This window comes from Stegostoma tigrinum, chromosome 4 (assembly GCF_030684315.1).
Source record: "Stegostoma tigrinum isolate sSteTig4 chromosome 4, sSteTig4.hap1, whole genome shotgun sequence".
NCBI lineage: Eukaryota > Metazoa > Chordata > Chondrichthyes > Orectolobiformes > Stegostomatidae > Stegostoma > Stegostoma tigrinum.
The window spans coordinates 115,239,429-115,261,863 of NC_081357.1; the positions used below are offsets into that span (position 1 = coordinate 115,239,429).

The 22,435-nt window shown below is 40.6% G+C and overlaps 2 protein-coding genes across 6 annotated transcripts in view; both read left to right on the forward strand.

Annotated features, from left to right (window-relative positions):
- Positions 1-11,712, forward strand: part of cpsf3 (cleavage and polyadenylation specific factor 3) — a 32,298-nt gene extending 20,586 nt beyond the window's left edge. For all 4 annotated transcript variants that reach the window (XM_059645608.1, XM_059645609.1, XM_059645610.1 and 1 more), the window contains 5 exons: positions 388-482; positions 1,643-1,730; positions 3,723-3,792; positions 5,464-5,563; positions 11,014-11,712. In XM_059645608.1, the coding sequence (XP_059501591.1) occupies positions 388-482; positions 1,643-1,730; positions 3,723-3,792; positions 5,464-5,563; positions 11,014-11,118 (458 nt within the window). In that variant the 3' untranslated portion in view covers positions 11,119-11,712. The remainder of the gene's footprint in view (positions 1-387; positions 483-1,642; positions 1,731-3,722; positions 3,793-5,463; positions 5,564-11,013) is intronic.
- Positions 11,713-12,295: 583 nt separating this feature from the next.
- On the forward strand, positions 12,296-21,249 carry iah1 (isoamyl acetate hydrolyzing esterase 1 (putative)). Of its 2 annotated transcripts, XM_048530319.2 has the most exons (6): positions 12,296-12,435; positions 13,747-13,799; positions 15,536-15,684; positions 18,543-18,704; positions 19,217-19,338; positions 20,796-21,249. In XM_048530319.2, exons 1-6 carry the CDS (start codon positions 12,376-12,378, stop codon positions 20,964-20,966), a joined length of 717 nt encoding a protein of 238 aa, XP_048386276.1. In that variant the 5' UTR covers positions 12,296-12,375; the 3' UTR covers positions 20,967-21,249. The 2 variants fall into 2 exon arrangements, with proteins under 2 accessions (XP_048386276.1, XP_059501596.1); XM_059645613.1 differs by lacking the exon at positions 18,543-18,704 and having other exon boundaries at positions 12,302-12,435; positions 20,796-21,248.
- Positions 21,250-22,435: the final 1,186 nt, after the last annotated feature.

The following is a 22,435-nucleotide window of genomic DNA, read 5'->3' on the forward strand; positions in this document are numbered from 1 at the left end:
TTCTTCCCAGCAGCGATTACGTTTGCTTCTCAAATTGGAATTACTATGATCAGTTGCTCCTACAATTCCTTAGTTGTTATCTCAACACAGATATGGGATTCAAATGTAATATTCTGTTCCGTATACCTCACTGTCACACCATGCAGTGTATTTTGCTTACTCAGTCAGTGGAGAACATGTGTTTCAAAGTCTGGTGTTCCTGTCAGATATCACTCTTGTGTCATTATATCTTGATAAAATGTGTTGAGCAAATCAGATGTACAGAAACTATGCAGTATCTTAAAATTTTAAACACTTTAAGCATTCAAAATCAGTTCTTAATCTCTAATCATTGCTTTTGAAATAAAAATGGTAAGCATTCTAATTGAACAACGTTTTACCCTTGAGATGATGTGGAAGAAATCGAAGTTCAGGAAAAGCCAGCACTGAGAGTCTTCAAAGCTATCACACTGGTTCAAGAGCCAGGCATGGTTGTGCTGGAGGTGAGTTTATTGTGTTCTCTTTCGAATATTTTTCTCCTTTGTTTATATAAGAAAGAAAGACAAACTTGCATTTTTGTTTTCATGGACAGCAGTTGCCCAGAAGTGCCTTACAGCCATTGAAAAACTTTCAGGGTGTATTCACTATAGGGAAAATGACAGCCAGTGCTCACAGTAAATTCCCTACAACCCAGATAATCTCTTCCTGGTGGCATTGATTGAGGGATAAATATCGACCAGGATACTGATGGGGTTGGTAGTGGGAGGGAGTGGATGTGAAATTCCCTTATTCTTGAATTAGCACCATGGGTTTGGCATCCACTTGAAATGTCAGACAGAGCCTCAGATGACAGTACCTTCCAAAAGTGCAACGCTCTCTCAGCACTGTACTGAAGAGTTAGCCTTGATTTTTGAGCTCGGGACCTGAAACCAGAATCTTGTGAGGATACAGCACCGTTAGTGGAGCCAGGGCTGACTCATGAGGTATGGTCAAGTGAGTTACAGATTACCCACGGAAGAAAAAAGATCTCAAATGTGTGGAGGTGTGTTCATGTCATTGCAATATGCCAAAGCACTCTACAATTAGTGAATTAGTTTGGAAGTGTAGTCACTGTTGCTGTGAAGTTGAATGTGCAGTAGAATTGCACAAAGCAAATTTCTCCAAACAGCTTTGAGATAAGCGATCAGTTGATTTATTTCGATAGTGTTGATCACAGAATAAAAGAACTGCCGTGTTCTTTATTGGATCATTAAGTTGGATCTTTTGCATTCACCTAAGCAGGTGGAGAGGATCTGAATTTTAATACCTATTCCAAATCAAAGCACTTTGACAGTACATTTCTCTCTTATTGAAATTTTACTGATTTATGGATCAGTATTCCCAATTTAACTACTTGTTAATATTGGCCCCTCATCAGTAGCCATCTTGCAGTCACTAACAGCACTGTCATATTTATTGGCGTTTTCTGATGACTGCAATTTTTGGTTCATGCTTATTTCCAATAACTTTGAGTAACATTCTTGTCTTTTTATGTAATGGCATATGTTTTACACTCCATTCAATAATTTGTGACAGATCAAATTAGCAAACTATGACATGATTAAACAAACTGAATTTGTTATTTTAGAAAAGCTGTTTATCTAAAACCTTTATTTCTCCTCAGTGGGTGGCAAATCCATTAAATGACATGTATGCAGATGCAGTGATGACAGTGATTCTGGAAGTGCAGTCAAACCCGAAAGCCCAGAAAGGTGAGTGTATTTGCATTGCTTCCATTTTTGCTTCTTTGTGTATGATCTTGCGTTTTTAAACCAATTTTGTTCCATGTCAACTGAAAGCATCACCTGTTTTGGAGTGAGAGTTCCTGGAAGCCGGTAAGCCTCCAGTACCTTTCCTGCTCATTCTTCTTATGATCATGGAACCATTAAAGGACTTAGCAATCTGAACATGACCCTGTCATCACTGCACACATTTCAACAGACTGGCCTCAGGAAACCTAATAGATTTTTTTGTTCATTTCGAATAGTCAGGATCTGTTGAGGGATTAGAAACAGCTGACCAGTAGAAATTATCTGTCTCAGAACAGGCTTAGAAGTTAAATCTTGAAACCTTTGGGTTTCAGTGTTTTATTACGAATGTAGACCTTTCTTTTCTCCCCCAGCCAAGAATGGAACTGTGGTGCTTTGTTGCGTTGACGACTGTGAGGCTTTACTGTGTTCTATTTATGATAAGGAATCCATTAATGGTATTGCTATTTTAGCCAGGTACTTTAACAAACAAACCAGTCTGGCATCTGCATTCAAAGGTATGCAACAGAAAAAAATAAATTGATTATTCTGTTGAACTCAGCAATTCTCAGCCAGTTAATTTATTCTGCAGAATGGAACCATTTCTGACTCACGTTATTGAATGAATCGAAGTACGTATTTTTGATATAACGAGGTGTAGAGACAGATGAACACAGCAGGCCAAGCAGCATCAGAGGAGCAGGAAAGCTGACATTTCAGGCCTAGACCCTTCTTCAGAAAAGAAAGCATATTTTTGATGACTTGTTTTCTGTTTCAGAATTCAGTTATAGTTTTAAAACCTGTATAGTGGATATTTATTTATTATGTTAGAACTCTTGCTAACTTTTCTTTAATTTTTTTTAATCAATTTTGGCTCGGAGCTGTGAACTGAAGATTGTGAGCTGAAGATGACTTGTGCACTTTGGGAAACAGCTGGGAGTTAAAAGGAAAAGAACAAAACAAGCAATCTTTTATTTGTGAGACTAGGTTTGGAAATTAATCACAGGCTGATTCTTGATTACAAAGGTTTCTGCAGACATAGTAACTCCTGGGAGAAAGGCATTGTGTTTAAACAGATAGCAAAAGTGGGCTATTAATGAGATCAGTACCTGGAACTGGTTCCAGCAAGTCTACAAGAGGCCTACTACTCAAGCAGATGGCAGATCTTGAATGGTAATCTTGAAAAGATGGTCAGTCAATCAGGGTAGGACCATAGTTGGAGTTGTGTTTTTAAACTCTCTATTTTCTGAGGAGGAAGGATTGGCTGCTGATCATACAGCGTGAAGATTTAAAAGTTCCCTGCCTAACGTCCCTTAACAGCTTTTGGAAGCTTAAAGAATAGAAAGCTGAGTTAGAAGTATTACTACCTTTATCTGAGTGAACTGAAAAGGTGACCCTGATTGACATCTCTTGAAAAACAACCAATGAGTCCACGACTAAATCTTTGAAACAACACATCATGAAAACCATTTGAGTAATCTGGTCAATTTGTTGTTTTCTTTTATTTCAGTCTTAGCTGTGTTTGTTTGTTTGTCTGTCTTTTGTGTGAATGGGAGGGTGAAAACAAATATTTCTGGTTTAATGCTTATACATTAATTCGATTACCTCTGTTTTTGCTGTGCTAAAATTATTTTATCTTTAGTAAATTGTTAACTAGTTTGTGTAAGATATAAAACCAATATCTGAAATTAATTATTCACAAAATCTGCAATTAGTTATTCAAAAGACTGGTTCAGAACAATTTGAGTAACTACTGAGATTCTTCAAGGTTTTCATTTTACGATGTTGCAAATACAGATGGTTCAGCTGTCTGTCTCCATGCCATAACAATTATATTTGAACTCACTTTGTGCTAAATAGGTCCTCAGTTCCTATTTAGTATCACTAATGTACCCCTCTGCTTTTTAAGTGTTGTTTTATCTAATATTGTTAGTAAAATGTTTCTTTTTTCTCTAGTTGTGCAGCAAAACTCAAGCAAAAAATTTGACAAAGAAATGTATGCAAAGAGGCTAGAGATTATGCTCGAGTAAGTTGCTTCATTTGTTTGAATTCTAGTGAGTAAACAAAATTCCTAATTTAGTTGGCCCTTATAGCTGACATATTTGAAACATTATTGATACGTATTTTTATTGACATTGTGTGTGTGTGTCCTAACCCCAGACACTGATGTACTGTTCCATAGGCTCTGAAAGCCATCACTAAGAGTTGTGTAAGACTGTCTGCAGGTGACTTGGCCTCAGAATTCTCTGGTTTTGGATAAGTAATTGCCCATTGCCTCTCTCTGAAAGGCTGGTTGAAGTCAAATTTGTTCAGTGAGTAATTGGCTGGGTCAAAATAAGCAGAAACTCACACAAACCTACAAAGATAGTAGCAGCTTGTGGATGTAATAATTTAACTGCTAATTTAAATGAACTGGCCCGTGAATCTTAAAATTTAGATTGGAAATGATCCAAAGTAGATTTCAGCATAAAATTAAAACTGCCTGTAGATAATTCTTATATTTATTTCTTCCTATATTATTGCACCCTGCCACTTCATTCTGCCCCCACTACACACACACACGCACACACTACTTTTTTTACTGTACAAGGCATAATTTTGTACTGTGATTACAGCTGTGTACAATTTTTAAATGATTATTATGCTTGCATGCTTTTAATATAAAGCACTCAGTGGCAACATTGCTCTGATCATTTTTATTGAATGTGGACTGTTCATTTCAGTGTGCAGGCCCTTTAAATTGTTTGCAAAACCTGGCACACGGTAATTTAAAGAAGCCCCAACTTGTGCTTCGCCTACGCACAAACCTCCTGGTTAATGGCCAACCAGCTTTGACGGACAATGCTCACTGGTCAGATTATGTTAAAAAGGCAGAAATTGCTGGAGAATCTCAGCAGGTTTGGCAGCATCAGTAGAGACAAAGCAGACTTAATGGTTCAAGTCCAGTGATCCTTCTTCAGATATGAGTTCTGAAGAAGGATCACTGGACTTGAAACATTCACTCTGCTTTCTCTCTACTGATGCATGGATGACCTGCTGAGATTCTCCAGCAATTTGATTGTTTCAGCTCTTTAACATCTACAGTTCTTTGCTTTATTATATTATGAAGGAGCTTATTTTTGAGTGCATATTTTGCAGCTTCAGTGAAAAATCAATTCAGAGCCACTGGCAGGCAGCCCCAAAGGGAATCTATCCAGACAACATGTTTTCATGGGCTAAATTATGTCAGTAAGCTACCGAGAATTCTTCCATTCTTATTCGTACTCTGGATATCCAAAATAATGCAACTGAGGACAGTTCTGTTCCATACTGGGAAAAGTACTTCTAATTAACCCCACCTTCCCAACCCCAAATCCCTTTCCTTCCAACTGTGAAGATTTGTGTTTGCAGCAGCTACGAGTGTTTCCTGTATTATTACGTTCACCCTTCTGAAAAATATAATCTTCCCTTTATATTTGTGCACAGCAATAATACACAAGAAATTGCAAGTAATATTGACCTTTTCCAACTGGGAAGAATATTGTTGCTGAATTCAATCTTGTACTGTATTTTTGTGACATGTGTTGCAGTGCAAATGAGCTTGACAACAGGATTGCCAATGAGAACATTGAGTGCAGAATTGCCCATTGTGATACCTCTGTCTTTTCAGTCCTTCTGAAAACACAATTTAACAACAAAATTATTCTTCCCCTTGCAGAGATATGTTTGGACAGGAATGTGTGACTAAATCTAAAACTGGCAATACACTGTCTGTAACCGTTGATGGCAAGGCAGCAAATATTTCTCTGGATACACGGGCAAGTATTCACCATTTTTGTGACCAGATCAGGCAATTGCTATTGTGCAAGATAGGACGAGCCCTTTCGCTGCATCATGTTATGACACTCTTACCCTATCCTGCTGTTCCCTCCTAAGTATGATCCCTGGCATGTTTTTGAGCAAGTGGCGAAGATGATTGATGAGGGCAAAGTGGCTGATGTTGTCTGCACAGACTTCAGTGAAGCCTTTGACGAGGTGTCTCGTGGCAGGCTGGTGCAAAAGGTGAAGTCACATGGTATCAGGGATGAGCCGGCAAGATGGGTACAGAACTGGCTTAGTCTTAGGAGACAAAAGGTAGCGGTGGAAGGATACTTTCGGAATGGAGGATTGTGACCACTGATGTTCCACAGGGATCAGTGCTGGGACCTCTGCTGTTCATGATCGATGTAAATGATCTGGGGGAAAATGTTGCTGGTCTAATTAGTAAATTTGCAGATGATACAAAGATTGGTGGAGTTGTGGATAGATTGTCAGAGGATATAGCAGGATATAAACCAGATGGAGTTTAATCCAGATAAACATGAGGTGATTCATTTTTTGAAGGTCACTTGCAGGTGGAAATTATACAGTGAATGGCTCAACCCTTAGGAGTATTGGTATGCAGAGGGATGTAAGTGTGCAGATCCACAGATCACTGAAGGTGGTAGCACAGGTAGAGAAGGTAGTTTAAAAAAAGGCTTATTGCATGCTTGTCTTCACTGGAAGGGGGATGGAGTATTAGGAGAGACAAGATATGTTGCAGCTTTATAGAATTTTAGTTAGGCCACACTTGGAATATTGCAAACAATTCTGGTCACCACACTATCAGAAGGAGGTGGATGCTCTGGAGAGGGTTCAGAAAAGGTTTACCCAGGATGTTGCCTGATATGAGGGATTTCAGCTGTGAAGTAAGGTTGGATAGACTGGGTTTGTTTTCCCTGGAACACAGGAGGGTGAGGGGCAACCTGACAGGATTTTATCAATTTGTGAATACCGTGGATAGAGTGGAAAGTATGAGGCTTTTTCCCAGCGTGGGGGGATTAATAACTAGGGGGGACAGGTTCGGGGTGTGAGGAGAGGGAGTAAGTTTAAAAGAGATGGGCGAGGCAAGTTTTTCACACAAAGGGTGGTGAGTGCCTAGAATGTATTGCCAGAGGAGGTTGGTGGAGGCAGACACAAGAGCAGCTTTTAAGAAGCACCTGAATGAACACATGAATTGGAAAGGAATAGACGGATATGGATACTGTCAGTAAAGACAGTTTTAGCATGGGAGGGCAATATGTGTCAGCACAGGCTTGGAGGGCCAAAGGGCCTGTTTCTGTGCTGTATTGTTCTTTGTTCTTCTTTAACAGGTTGTGATTATCACTGGTTAAGCCAGCAATGTGAAAACCTAATTGCCCTTGAGAAAGTGGGAATGAGCTACCTTCCTGAACCACCACAGTTCATGTGGTGTAGGGACATCCGTAGTGTTGCTTGGGAAATCACAGAGTCATACAACACAGAAACAGGCCCTTCGGCCCAACTTGTCTACGCTGACCAAGATTCCTAAACTGAGTCCCATTTGCCTGCATTTGGCCTATATCCCTCTAAACTCTTCCTATCCATGGATCTGTCTAAATGTCTTTAAAATGTTGTAACTGTACCCACCCATACCACTTCCATGGCAGCTTGATCCTGTTCCAGGATTTTGAACATGTCAGGATTGTGTTTAGTGTAGAAAGGGATTTGAAGTGGTGGTGTCTCCATATATTTGCTGCTGTTGTCCTTCTAGGTGGTAGAGGTTACAAGATTGTTTTGTGTGAGCAAAGGAGTCTTGGAGAGTTACTGCAGTGCATCTTGTGGATGGAACATACTGCTGCCACTGTATGTCAGTGTGGATGGAGTGAATGTTATCAGATGGTGAATTGGGTATCAATCAAACGAGAGCCTTGTCCTCCTGGGCTGTTGGAGCTGGCCAGGCTAGTGTAAACTACTCCTATCAGACCCCTAACTTGTGCCTTTTAGATGGTAGACGGGTTTTGGAGAGTCAGGTGGAGCACATGGCCTTGCAGCCACTGTATTTATGTGGCTGGCTCTTTTCACTTTCTGTTCTTCGGTAATTTCCAAGATTTTGAAGGTGGAGTATTCAGTGACAATGACGGTATTAAATGTTAAATAGCGATGGTCTCTTGTTGGAGATAGTTATTTGCCTGGCACTTATGTGGCAGGGATGTTACTTTGCATTGTGCCTATTTGGGAATTAAAATTCCTTTGTGAAACACAGAAATATCCTTCTTTACTTGCTTTCCTGGTGTTTTGTTACTATTTGTGAAGATGAATATTTTAGCATTTTTGTTTCTAACGAGAACACTGATTTAGATTTGTGCAACAATTTAAGCTATCATTAGTCTTTTCCATACATTCTATACCTGTGAACACACTTCCAGTGGCTGTAGACCTGTTTGCAGACAGACTTGATAATATCTGCATAGAGAAACTCGCACTTCATGGTATTGATTCAAACTTTAACCTCTAGTTGTCTCTAAGGTGACATCATGAGGACGCTGTTCAAAGGGGTCTCATGATAAACTGCTTCAGTCAAATGTGTCTTTTAAAATGTTCTTATTTTATTTCTTGCTTTGATCTGCCTTTATACTAAAAGAGAATTCCAAGATTGTTCCAGTTGAGATTGCAGGGATACACTAATTTCTTTCTAGTCCCACTCTACTCCTCCAGTGGTCACAATAAATTTCAAATTCAAACATGATGTGGCCAGTTATATGCGTCTCAGATTGTAGTTGGTTTACTAATAAAAACAAGTCAGGCAGGTTTCTTTAGCTAACAAAATATAATGAGTTTGTTACAAGCTCACTTAAACAAGCGTCCAAAGACTGTTGACAAAACATGTTTAAACTGTGCAGTGATAGACCTCGTAATTGTATCACTCTAGTTATGTAATGTCATAAAGCCATAGAGATATACAGCACAGAAACAAACCCCTCAGTCCACCATGTCCGTGTCAACTGGATATCCTACATAAATCTAGTCCTATTTGCCAGCATTTGGGCAATATCCCTCTAAAACCTTCCTGTTCATGTACACATCCAGTTGCCTTTTCAATGTTGTAATGGTACCAGCCTCCTCCATTCTCTCTGGCAGCTCATGCCGTACACACATCACCCTCTAATGTGAAAAGTTGCCCCTTAGATCCCTCGTATCTTTCTCCTCTCACCATAAACCTGTGCCCTCTAGTTTTGGACTCCCCACCCCAGAGAAAAGACCTTGTCTGTTTACCCAATCCATGCCTCTCATGATTATATAAACCTCTGTAAGGTTACCCCTTAGCCTCTGATGCTCCAGGGGAAGTAGCCCCAGCCTATTCAGCCTCTCCCTGTAGCTCAAACCCTCCAACCCTGGGAACATCGTCGTAAATCTTTCGTGAACCCCTTCAAGCTTCACAATATCCTTCCTATTAGGAGGGAGACCAGAATTGCCTCCTAACTTTTAATCACAATGCACTGGACAATAAAGGCAAGCATACCAAATGCCTTTTTCACTATCCTATCTACCCACGACTCTACGTTCAAGGAACTATGAACCTGAACTCCAAGGTTTCTTTGTTCAGCAGCACTCCCAAGGACCTTACCGTTAAGTGAATAAATCCTGCCCTGATTGGCCTTTCCAAAATGCAGCACCTCACGTTTATCTAATTTAATCTCCATCTGCGACTCCTCGGCCCATTAGCCGATCTATACAAGATCACATTGTACTCTGAGGTAACCTTTGCTGTCCACGACACTTCCAATTTTGGTGTCATCTGCAAACTTACAAACCATACCTCCTTGTGTTCACATCAAAATCATTTATATAAATGACAAAATGCAGTGGACTCAGCATCGATCCTTGTGGCACACTGCTGCTCACAGGCCTCCAGTCTGAAAAGCCACCCTCAACCACCACCCTCTGTCTTCTACCCTTTCAGCCAGTTCTGTATCTAAATAGCTAATTCTCCCTTTATTCTATGTGATCTAATCTTGCAAACAGTCTACAGCAAGGAACATTGTTGAACGCCTTACCGAAGTCCATATAGTTCATATAGATAGCTCTGAGGAAGGGTCACCGGACCTGAAACGTTAACTCTGTTTTTTCCTTCACAGATGCTGCCAGACCTGCTGGGCTTTTCCAGCAACTTTGTTTTTGTTCCATATAGATCATGTATACTGCTCTGCTCTCATCGGTCCTGTTTGTTACTTCTTCAAAAGCTCAATCAATTAGTAAGACATGATTTCCCACACACAAAGCCATGTTGACTATCCCTAATCAGTCCTTGCCTTTCCAAATATGTGTAAATCCTGATCCCCAGGATTCCCTCCAACAACTTGCCCACCAGCAATGTCAGGCTCATCAGTCTGTAGTTCCCTGGGCTTCCCTTAGCACCTTTCTTATAGTGGTCAACCTCCAGTCTTCTGGCACCTCACCTGTGGCTGTTGATGATAGAAACATCTCACCAAGGGACCCAGCATTCACTTCACTATCCTCCCACAGAGTTCTCAGGTACACCTGATCAGGTCCCAGGGATTTATCCACCTTCATGCATTTTCAGATGTCCAGCACTACCTCCTCTGTAATATAGACATTTTTCAAGATGTCACTATTTACTTCTCAATGTTCTGTATCTTCTATATGCTTCTCCACAGTAAATATTGATGTAATCTACTCATTTAGAGTCTCACCCATCTCCTACGGTTCCACACATAGGCAGCCTTGCTGGCTAGCTAGAATAGGGACCCTATTCTTTCCCTAGTTACCATTTTGTCCTTAATATATTTGTAGAATCCCTTTGGATTCTCTTAACCCTATTTGCCAAAGGTTCTTTATGTCCCCGTTTGCCTTCTTGATTTCCTCTTAAGTATACTCCTACTACTTTTATACTCTTCTAGGAATTCACTCTATACCTGACATATGCTACCTTTTTCTTGATCAAAACCTCAATTTTTCTGGTCATCCAGCATTCCCTACATCTACCAGCCTTGCCCTTCCTTTCACCCTAACAGGAGCATACACTCCCTGGATTCTCATTGTCTCATTTTTGGAAGCTTCCCATTTTCCAAACATTCCTTTGCCTGCAAACATCCGCACCCCCCCCCCCCCCCCCCCCATCAACTTTTGCATGTTCTTGCCTAATACCATCAAAATTGGTCCTCAGTCACTGTTTATGTGTGAGATGGCAAGAACTGCAGATGCTGGATTCAGAGATAACACAGTGTGGAGCTGGAGGAACGCAGCAGGCCAGGCAGCATCAGAGGAGTGGGAAAGTTAATTTCAGGTCAGGACTCTTCTTCAGACCGAAAACATCAACTTTCCTGTTCCTCTGATGCTGCCTGGCCTGCTGTGTTCATCCAGTTCCACACTGTTCAAGTTTCTATCTTGTTCAAAATTTTGCTAATTTTGTTTGTTTATTTTCCCACAGATGGTTGTGTGCGAAGAGGGTAGTGTGGAGGATGAACCACTTCGAGAAATGGTAGAAGTGGCGGTTCAGCGGCTTTATGAAACAATGCACCCAGCACTCTTCTGAAATTGTGAAAAACAGTAATAACTGTGAACAGTCGTCCAGTTGTATTATTTTCAGATTGCAGGAAGCAGTGTTCTCATGACATCCTGTTTTTGTTCTGTTAAACATATAAGTAAATTCTACAAATGATCTACTTTAGTTTTTTATTCATTCATGGCATGTGTGCCTCACTTGCGAGGCCAATATTTACTGTCTAGTCCTAATCATTCTCAAAGGTGGAACCCTGCAGTCCTGGTGAAGAAGAAGAATTTGGATTTTGATGAAACTATATTCATTGTCATTGAAATTCAAAGTCAGCAAAGTTTTGCAGTGGGAAAATACTGAAAATATGAATTTTGTGATAACCTTCAACATACTTAAACAAACACGCGAGTATATCTAACAGTTTGACAGAAAAAGTGTCATTTAGGCTGAAATTACAGAGTGCCATCATTGGTAACTCTGCAGTTATGAATTATTGTGTTCCTGAGAAAATATGCTGTTTGTCTGTCTTGGGTGGCAAGATGGTAAATAATAAATGTCGTAATCTTATCAGATAAGTATTGTGTCTGTCAAGTGCAAAAAATTACTGCAGTTTTTATTAAAATAAATATTTTACTTTTTTGTCGTTTTTTTAAAGCAGAACAAAAAAATTATGGTAATAGTGGTTGTTGCCATCCTTGTTTTCTTTCATTAAATTAAAGCTTCACAGCATGCAATAGTTGGAAATCTTATTTGATCTTAACTTTCAGTTGTCCCATTATTCGATGCAAATAGAAAATACAGAAACATGAATTTATAGAAGAAAAGCAACGGTCCTTTCTGTGCCTCACGTCCTGGCAGAAGTCACACGCTGTTAATTAATAAAAGGAATTGATCATTTCTGTTGTAGATCCAGATACTGTGCAAGGGAAACACCTATGGTGGAGTCATTTGCCCACCCCAAGCATTTTAAACTCAATCTGAAATTACTCCTGTACTCGCTCTGAAAATTTAAAAAGTATTGAACTTTATTCCTTTGTGAAGTACTGTTTTTAGTATTGTACGGAATATGACAAAAAAAGTGATTTGTGTCGTGATGAGACTCTTAATATAAACACAAAGTAGTTTAGAAGCCAGGAGTGGCTTTAGAGAGGCTCGATGAAACTCAGTGGCTGCCGTCTGCATTGCAGAGTTCAATCAGGGGAGGGCAACAATGCAGCCCGGCCCTGTAGGCAGCGGGGAGAGTTTTCCGGGGGAAGGAGAGCGGCCGAGCGCCAGACCGGTGAGACGGGGGGGATAATGTCGGGCAGAAGCTGCTTATGGCCCAAAGTGATCTTATTCGGAGACTCCATCACTCAGGTAGGAGAGAGCCTGGGCTCCGAGCTGTAGGAAGGACAGAGGGTGATCAGCCCCATTCTTTATTAACTCAATGGTTCAGTCATACCGGCTGGTCGCTGAACCGGTTGAGATGTAGATGTCAGGGTTACAGGGGATAAAGTGGGATGCTCTTCGAAGGGTCGGTGCAGATTTGATGGACCAAATGGCCTCTATCCGTACTGTCGGGATTCTGTGAATTACGGTCTGACCAGAGCCTGTTGGCCGCAGCAGTACATCCAGTCCTTGCTCTTGTATTCTAGCCCTTTCTAAATTAATGCTAACGTTACATTCCTCACTGCCATGAACCTGCATGGTAACTTCCACAGAATCCTTTACTAGGGCTGCTAAATCCCTTAGTGCTTCAGCCTTCCGAAACCTGTACCCACTCAGAAACGCATGAAAACAGAAAAAGAGAGACAGTTCATTTGCTGACAGACGTAGGAATTTTTATGAATGTTAAGAGCACTTCTGGTGATCTGTGGCAGGCTAAGTTATCTATTCAGAGTTCAAACGGGATACTGAGTAAGGTGGTGAGCAACATCATGTTTAAGGATTTCAGAGAGGACATAAGGATTGGAAACAAAGGTTTGTGAAGACCCGGGATCATAAGGGCTGGGCTCTTTCTTTGATAATGGTAGATCTAGAGGAAAAAAGATACAGTACCTGACGAGAGACAGAACAGTGAAATGATATCAGCAAAAATAGAGCCAAGATGAGAAATCGTGCGGTTGCTGAGGATAATGGCTTCCTCAGTGGAAGCGGTGTCAAAATTCAATGTTCAAGTCATGCCTTCCTTTAAAACGCTCATTCCATTCTGGGACAAAGGGGCTGGTTTACAGGTTTGATATCATGCTGAACAATGTGTTCCATACATTCACTGAATGGACATAGCACAAGAGTCCATAAAATTCTTTCCATTGAAATTTTTGGAAATGCTGAACATCCTTGCTGGAAGCAGGAATTTCTAAACACCTGACTGTTTTGAACATTTGATGGCTTGTCTTAGGCAGGAATAGAGTTTGTAATTATAAAGCTATGAGTTAAAGCCTCAGCATTAATTCCATAAAGTGGCAATTCCAGCAATTACTTGCGATGTAACAATCCACTCCATAGCATGTGGCATTCTCGTTTCACCATGGTGGTGGGCTGGAGGAAGAGAAAAAAATCTGACTTAAAGCTATTGTGTCACCTGAGTAAGCTACAATATGGACTGGGATTGATGGAGAAAAGTTGCAGAAAAAACCTACATTTTTTGGTTATTTAATTGTGCATTATACTCTTATTGCTTCTTAGCAATCCTTTGATAAAGGAGGTTGGGGTGCTGCAATTGCCAACAGACTTGTTCGGTAAGTTAAACAATCTACCTGTGATGTGATATCTGTAAAGAAGCTGTCTTTGTCAAATTGAAATACAATGCTGTAGTTCTACTGAATTGCAACTTTAAGGATTGCCCTTTCTGCTCAAAGTAGTGCCTTTCTTTTTCTTTATTCACTCATGGAAAAAAGGTCATCGCTGACTAGGCCAGCATTCATTGCTCATTCCTAATGGCCCAGAGAGTGCTTAAGAATCAACCATTGCTGTGGATCTGGAGTCACATGTAGGCCAGACCAGGTAGCAATGGCAGTTTCCATTCCTAAAGGACATTAGTGTATCAGATGGGTTTTTCTGACAATTGACAATGGATTCATGGTCAAGAGATATTTTACATGTACTTAAGACAGTACAGCAGGCCTGAGTTTAAGGTCTTATCTGAAAGGCATCAGTCCCCCAGTACTACACTGGAACATCTCTGGAGTGGACATGAACTCTCAAGCTCCTGACTGAGGCATTGAACCAGGGCTGACATCCATGAAGATGAACACATTTGTAAAATAAATTGATCACTACGCAGGAGGTGGTGAACGGAATTGAGTCAGCAGCTGGGGCAGAAAGAGTTGACGAAGAGGCAGTGGATGTAGTTTTTCTTTAAAATTCATTAATGGGATGTGGGCATCGTTGGTTGGCCAGCATTTATTGTCTGTCGCTGGATGCCCTTGAGAAGATGGTGGTGGGCTGCCTTCTTGAACCACTGCAGTCCACCAGCTGTGTGTTAACCCACAATGCCATTTAGGGAGGGAATTCAAATTTTGACCCAGTGACAGTGAAGGAACAGGTGATATATCTCCAAGTGATAATGTACCTGGATTGGTAACCCAGAACCACCAACCCCCAGGTCAATGTTCTGGGAAAACAGGTTTGAATTCTACCATGGCAAATGGTGACATTTGGATTTAATAAATGTATGGAGTGAAGCACCAGCCAAACAGTGACTGTTGATTGTTGTTTAAAAGAAGACTACCTGATCCACTAATGGCCTTTAGGGAAGGAAATCTGCTGCCCATACCTGGTCTGGCTTACATGTAACTCCAGACCCACAGCAGTGTGGTTGACTCTTAACAGCCCAACATGCAAATCAGGATGGGCAATAAATGCTGGCGTATGCAATGAACAAATTTAAAAATAAGTTCTTGGAAAACACAGGGAAGAGGAGATGTAGAAGGAGTGATCAACTTATAGTTGAGCAAAGAAGATGGAATGGGAAATACCGCAGTATCAAATCTGTGCAGGCTTGTGAAATTGAGGATATTGAGCCAAGAGGAATTGAGGTAACAGTTGGTCGTGGAGGTGCGTGGTGGGGTTTGATCTTAAAATTGATTCAGAACGGAACAGACGATCCTAGTGAAAATAAAAGTAAGGGAACCGAAAGAACTGCCGATGCTGTAAATCAGGAACAAAAGCAGAAGTTTCTGGAAAAACTCAGCAGGTCTGGCAGCATCTGTGAAGAAAAGTAAGGGAAGCAGGAGTGGAAGTCGGTTGTGACATTCTATATCAAATTGTAGATGGTTAAAGGAGAGCATTAAAGCAGTCGAACCTCAAAGTCATTTATATGATTATGACAGTTGCTGACAGAAAAATGGAAGAGTGTCCAACAATGAGTTTGCAAGCAGTATATATAACTGTAATGTGGATTTCTTGCCTTGTGTGTTCATAACACAACTCCTGTTATTACTTTACCACAATCAATTATAAATTATTTTTGTAGGAAGTGTGATGTAGTGAACCGTGGCTTATCAGGTTATAACACAAAGTGGGCCTTAACTGTTCTGCCAAAAATTATTACTCAACCTGCTAACCAAGAAACAATTGCTGCTGTTGCAGTCTTTTTTGGAGCAAATGACTCTGCGCTGAAAGGTAAGCATTATACACAGTACCTCTGCTGTCAGACTGCTGTATCTCAAGCAAATCTTTAGCAAATGTCAGCGAAAAATATTCTAGTTACTCAGTTGAGTAGAAACACAATCAAATCTGAAGTTAACCATAAGCAAGTTCTTAAGTTTGATTTACCGGCTATGCTGTTAGCTGATCCCAGCTGGTGCAATAATCAGGATTCTTCACTTGATCGCAGCAATGACTGAAATCAGAAGGAGATCATTATTTATACTGTTCCCGTTTATGTGTGGTTGTTAAATGAATTTACAATTGAGCTTGACTGCCAGCAACCCACAAAACAGTCAGCTGTTGGTAGCATCTGTTCTTTAGATTTTTATGCTGTTGTTGTCCTCACTTAGAGCATGAGATGTAGACCCACCGTTTGTGTTCAGAGTGTTACAACAGTGGTAAAACATGGACTCTCAATATTCATTTTCATACCTCCGATCCTCACAGACTGAAATGGTTCTGAGAAGGAAGAAACATGAACATCAAATAGCTGCGGTGGTCATGTGACCACAGACTGAGCAAGCTTTGTGAAATCGATGAGAGATAAACAAAACTGTGAGCCAAAATTAAAACAGAAATTGTTGGGAAAACTCAGTAGGTCTAGCAGCATCTGTGGAGAGAAAGCCGAGTTAATGTTTTGGGTCTAGCGGATGCCTTTGCCTGGCCTAGAGCATTTCATCGAGAAATACAAAGGCAGCAGACATAGGAAAACTTGCAGTTGGCGGTGTTCTCATCAAAGCCAGACACCACCCTGACTTGGAAAAATATCGCTGTTCCTTCACTGTTGTTGGATCAAAAGCCTGGGATTCCCTCCCTAACAGCGTTGAAAGTTCACACACACAAAAATAATTTGTAGCAGTTCAATAAGGTACCTCACCATCTCCACAGGGACAACTAGAGATGGACAACAAAGGCTGGCCCAGTCAGTGACCCCCACATCCCAGGAGTGAATTATTTTAAAAAAAATCTTCGTGTCTAGAGCAGACATTCCCTCATTATTAAACTTACTACCTGTGTTTGTTTTATTATCTTTTTGTAATTAGCTCCCTAACCGTGACTAGAACCATGTTTTAAATGTGATGCAAGATAATAAAATGTGAAGCTGGATGAACACAGCAGGCCCAGCAGCATCTCAGGAGCACAAAAGCTGACGTTTCGGGTCTAGTCCCTTCATCAGAGAGGGGGATGGGGAGAGAGTTCTGGAATAAATAGGGAGAGAGGGGGAGGCAGACCGAAGATGGAGAGAAAAGATGACAGGTGGAGAGGAGAGTATAGGTGGGGAGGTAGGGAGGGGATAGGTCAGTCCAGGGAAGACGGACAGGTCAAGGAGGTGGGATGAGGTTATTAGGTAGGAAATGGAGGTGCGGCTTGGGGTGGGAGGAAATGATGGGTGAGAGGAAGAACAGGTTAGGGAGGCAGAGACAGGCTGGACTGGTTTTGGGATGTAGTGGGGGAAGGGGAGATTTTGAAGCTGGTGAAGTCCACATTGATTCAAAATCTCCCCTTCCCCCACCACATCCCAAAACCAACCCAGTTCGTCCCCTCCCCCCACTGCACCACACAACCAGCCCAGCTCTTCCCCTCCACCCACTGCATCCCAGAACCAGTCCAGCCTGTCTCTACCTCCCTAACCTGTTCTTCCTCTCACCCATCCCTTCCTCCCACCCCAAGCCGCACCTCCATCTACCTACTAACCTCATCCCACCTCCTTGACCTGTCCGTCTTCCCTGGACTGACCTATCCCCTCCCTACCTCCCCACCTATCTTCTTTTCTCTTCGGTCCGCCTCCCCCTCTCTCCCTATTTATTCCAGAACCCTCACCCCATCCCCCTCTCTGATGAAGGGTCTAGGCTCGAAACGTCAGCTTTTGTGCTCCTGAGATGCTGCTGGGCCTGCTGTGTTCATCCAGCCTCACATTTTATTATCTTGGATTCTCCAGCATCTGCAGTTCCCATTATCTCTGCTAAAATTGTGTGCTAAATACAAATATCAGCATTTCAAAATATTTGTGGCAACAGGTGGAAACAAACTATTTAACTCTGGGTGGTGTATTTGTTTGTCACTGCCAAACCCAGTATTGCTGTCACCTGATTACCAGCATTGCTCCTTTCCAGGAATTACTGCATGGTGATTGCATGTGAGAATTTTGGATTTTTTTTTGCTGTGACATAAGTCTAATTCCCTTGCATATTGGGGAACAGCTTTCCAGCACAGACCTGAAATTAAAAGATGCATCATCCAATTACAGGAAAGGGTCTGAAACAAGGTGGGGATCCTGGCTGTTTTATAAAACATCCACATGTTGCAAGTCATTAGATTTCCCCATCTTGACTCTTAAACTTAGGGTTAATGCAAAAAAAAATTAAAAAGTGATAAATTTAGAGGTTTTTCACTGAACAACACCACTGAGAAACACATCTACTTAGCAATAACTGTTATCCATTAGATTTAAGACTATTTTCTCACGTCATTTATTGATTGTTCCTATCCTCAAAAAAACTTCACAACCAATGTACTGAAGAGGACAGAAGGTAAAGAAAGGAATCAATAAAATAGTGAATTTTTTCAAAAACCAAATCTGTTCCAGAGTCCTCAAAACCACCAAACTGAAGGTAATGTAGAAATTACATTAATTTATACGGTTTTAAATTTCTTTTCTGGGGGAAGAAATATTGACAGATATGTTGGAAAAAACTGTACCATAAAGCATTCATAAGAGATTTCGGAAATGGAGAGTTTGTTTACACTGAAAGGTGGAATAGTTGAGTAGAGAGCTTCAGTGTATGATTTGCACTCTGCTGGTTTGTCTTTTTGTTTTGTTGTGAGACTAGATATAAATCCAGCGCAACATATTCCTATCACTGAGTATGCTGAGAATCTGAAACGTATAGTCCAATACCTGAAGTCCATAGATATTTGTGAAGACAAGGTGATCATGATAACTCCACCACCACTAGATGAATCTGCTTGGGAAAAGGAGTGCATTGCCAAAGGTAACATAAACATGTTCAAATGCACAAACCAGAAACAAACTTCGCATCATCAGAATCTCTGAGATTGTTACTGGATAGAGAAAAGCAGTTGAGAAATCAGTCTCGAGGTTCACTCCCACCTCAAACTTCCAGTTACCAATTTAGATTATTTTGAACTTAGTAGAAAATGTAAAAATGTTACTTGTTCCCTTTTAAAATGTTTATGTGTTACACCATCATGTCATGGTCAGTTTGCTGATCATCCCTACTGTCATTTACACAAGCTATAAGAATATCAAACCTCCTCATTCTGTGCCACTTTCTGGATATAAATATAAATACCTGACTTTGCAGTATTTAGACTAAGAGAAGTCGCTTCCTCCGAGAACACCGTATCTAATTAACATTCCCCCTTCTGATTGTAGTGTCTGAAGCACATCTCTGGTTTATCAATGCTGAATCAAAGTTCCTCAGATTGATAACACTGTCTATTACATTGAAAAATAACTTTCAGTTCTGACCTTTTTTTTTAGGTAGTAAATTAAACAGATATAATTCAGTAACGAACCAGTACGCTGGGGTCTGTGTCAAGGTAGCAAAAGAATGTGGAACTGATGTGCTTGATCTCTGCACCTTGATGCAAATGAAAAATCAGGTAAGGAAAAAATAAGATGCAGTTGTTTGAAAGGGAATCTTGTAGGTGCTGGTTCCACATATTTGCTGCCGTTGGTAGAGTTGTGGGTTTGGAAGGTGCTGTTAGGACAGTCTTTCCGAGTTGCTGCAGTGCATCACGTTCTTCATAACAGAGCGCAGAGGTTAGTGTGACAGACAGTGTGGAGAATTAAAATATTAGATTATCACTAGCTAGGCATCACACTTTCAGATTGAACAAAAGTCCTCCATAAAATGGTCTCTGTCTGTTTTTAGTGTCTTCATAAAGTTGACCATATTACGAGCAGCAAATACAATAAAAGTTCATGGTAACAGCTGTAACACTTAGAAATGTTTGAGCCTTGAATGGTGAGGGGCGTGGAAGTAAAATGTAAAGTGTCACATCTCCTGCGCTTGCATAAAAAGATTCCAAGGAATAAACTAATTTGATTGTACTATGCAGTGTTGTATCCCATAGATTGAAGGTTTATCAGCCAAGTTGTTGACTCGGTAATAAAACTTGGAGCAGCGGAGACTGAAGCTGTCAATGCTAGTACGTTGAATCTAGCAAGTTAATGCACTAAAAGTACAGTGGTTCCAGTTGCATAAGCAGCAGGAAACCATTTTAGGGTTATACAGCATTGCTTTAGCATATTAAAGCTCATGAAAAGCTTTGCATGCAAATACGAGGAGAGTTGTTCCTCACCGTTGCTAAAAGTAAGTACACAACCTACCAAATTTACAATCTAAAAGAAAATAAATTCTAGATTTTGAAATCATTACCAAGTTTCAATGCATGTCAGTAATCTGATAGACCAGAATTCATTCTTGATTGCATTATGGTTTAATAAGTATCCTTCTTTCCTGACACAACACTGCATATGGCCACTTCACTTTTTGATTATGGCTAATCTGGTTATTCCACATTCCCACCTATCCCAATAATCTTTTATCCCCTTGCTTGTCAAAAATTTAGTTACCTCTGCCTTAAAAATATTCAAGAATTCTCCTTCCATTGCCTCTTGAAAAGTATCATCTTGGTCATAAATGGGTGACCCCTGACTTTTCTTTCCTAAAATAATGACCTTTTAAAGTTCTGGATTCTTCTGCAAGAGGAAACTGCCTCTAAGCCTGGCCTGTGTAGATTTCTTTCATAAGCAAACCCTATTCATTTCTGGTGTTAGTCCAGTAAACCTCCTTTGAACTGCTTCCAACCCATTTACACCATTTCTAAAAATAAGCAGACTGGTATTGTCCACTGTCGCAACTGTGATTTTACAAATGCCCTGTAGAACTAAAGCATGAAATACTATCATGCTGTCAATATACAATGACCTAAACTCAATTTATGTTTCAACACTGCTGCGGCTGTAGAATTCCAAAACACAGCTAGCCATCTTGTCTGTGAATAACTACTACAAGTAACTTTGAAGGTCCCTTTCTTTTAAAAATGTAATACAGGACTTTTCCTCTTATCTTTCGGATGGACTGCATTTATCAGAGAAAGGGAATAAATTTCTGGAAACCCATTTATGGGCCCTGCTGGAAAAGAAAACTGAAAAACTACCAATGATTCTGCCTCACTGGAGTAACATCGATCACCTGAATCCTGAAGGCAGCCTCCTGGTGTAATTAATCACAGAAGGTTTCAACACATTAAACATTTCAATGGAACATGTATGGACCTCAGGAGCAGTTATGAAGAGTGACAGCAAACATACAAGACACATTTTTATGATGGAAACTTTTCAGGAGGCAGCAAGTGAATTCCAGTTTTATATTTTAGGTTTCAATTAAGTATCATTTGCTTCCTAAATTAATGAAAAGGAAAGATATGAATAATACAGATATCTGAAATATGTAAAGTCTTCAAAATAAAGTGATGCTGAAGTAACAATTCGAAATTACTGCTACAATCTTATGTGGGTCTCATTGCTTTGCAGCTTTTCTCATTTAAAAAAAAAACCAATCGTTTCTGTAACTTTCTCCTGTTGGTATCCTTGTTTGCATAGAATTAAAACAAAGACACCACAGAAGTCTGTGCTTGTGGAGTAGAATGGATGCCTGTTTTAATCCCACTTCTTTCCAATACTGTGCCCCTAACAGTCTGATATAACACACATCTATGATGATTATAGTTCAATAACTTAACAGGGAGGTGGTGGTGGCTGACAATCCACTAAAACTCTTGTCTTTAGGTCCGTAAAGAAGCAAGAAGGTTGAAAACTGCGTGTCAAAAACTCAATTTCTGTACAGAGACAGCTTGAGTAGATCCATTCAGATTGTGGGTTAACACAAAAACAAAAAAAGTGTAAATCATAGATCCCTACAGTGTGGAAACAGGCCCTTCGACCCAACAAGTTCACACCAACCCTCAGAGCCTCCCACCCAGACCCAGACCCCCTAGTCTACACATCCCTAAACACTACGGGCAATTTAGCATAGCCAATCCACCTAGTCTACACATCTTTAGACTGTGGGAGGAAACTATGCAGACACAGGGAGAACATGCAAACTCCACACAGATCGTTGCCAGAGGGTGGAATTCAACCTGGCTCCCTGGCGCTGTGAGGCAGCAGTGCTAACCACTAAGCCTCCCAAAATAAGAGTATTCTAACCTGTCCCATTCCCCTGTTCTTTCCCTTTTCCCAGGTGAAGGAGGAGAGTCCTAGTGCAGAAATTGAACTGACACCATTGATATCACTCCATGTTACACACGAGCCCCTAGCCTACTGAGCTAACTGACCTCCTGCTAGATCGGCAAACAATTTTCAGGTTTATTTTAATTTCAGACACGTGGCCATCCTCACAAACAACCTGACTGAAAGTGACAGACCTGATCAATAAAGTCACATCATTCTCACCACCTGTCGTTTTCAAAACCCTGCTCTTAAAATTTCACTCATATAATAAAAGAAGTTTCCATACTGATTATCATTCTGAATAATTAGTGATACTTACCTAACCTATTTAGAGCATATAGGCCAGTTAGCTTGACCTCCAGTTGTTAGTATGATCTTAAGAGTTCATTATTAAGGGCAAGATTGCCAATTAGTAGGAAGTGCATAGTAAAATAGGGCTCAGTCAGCAGCACTTCATCA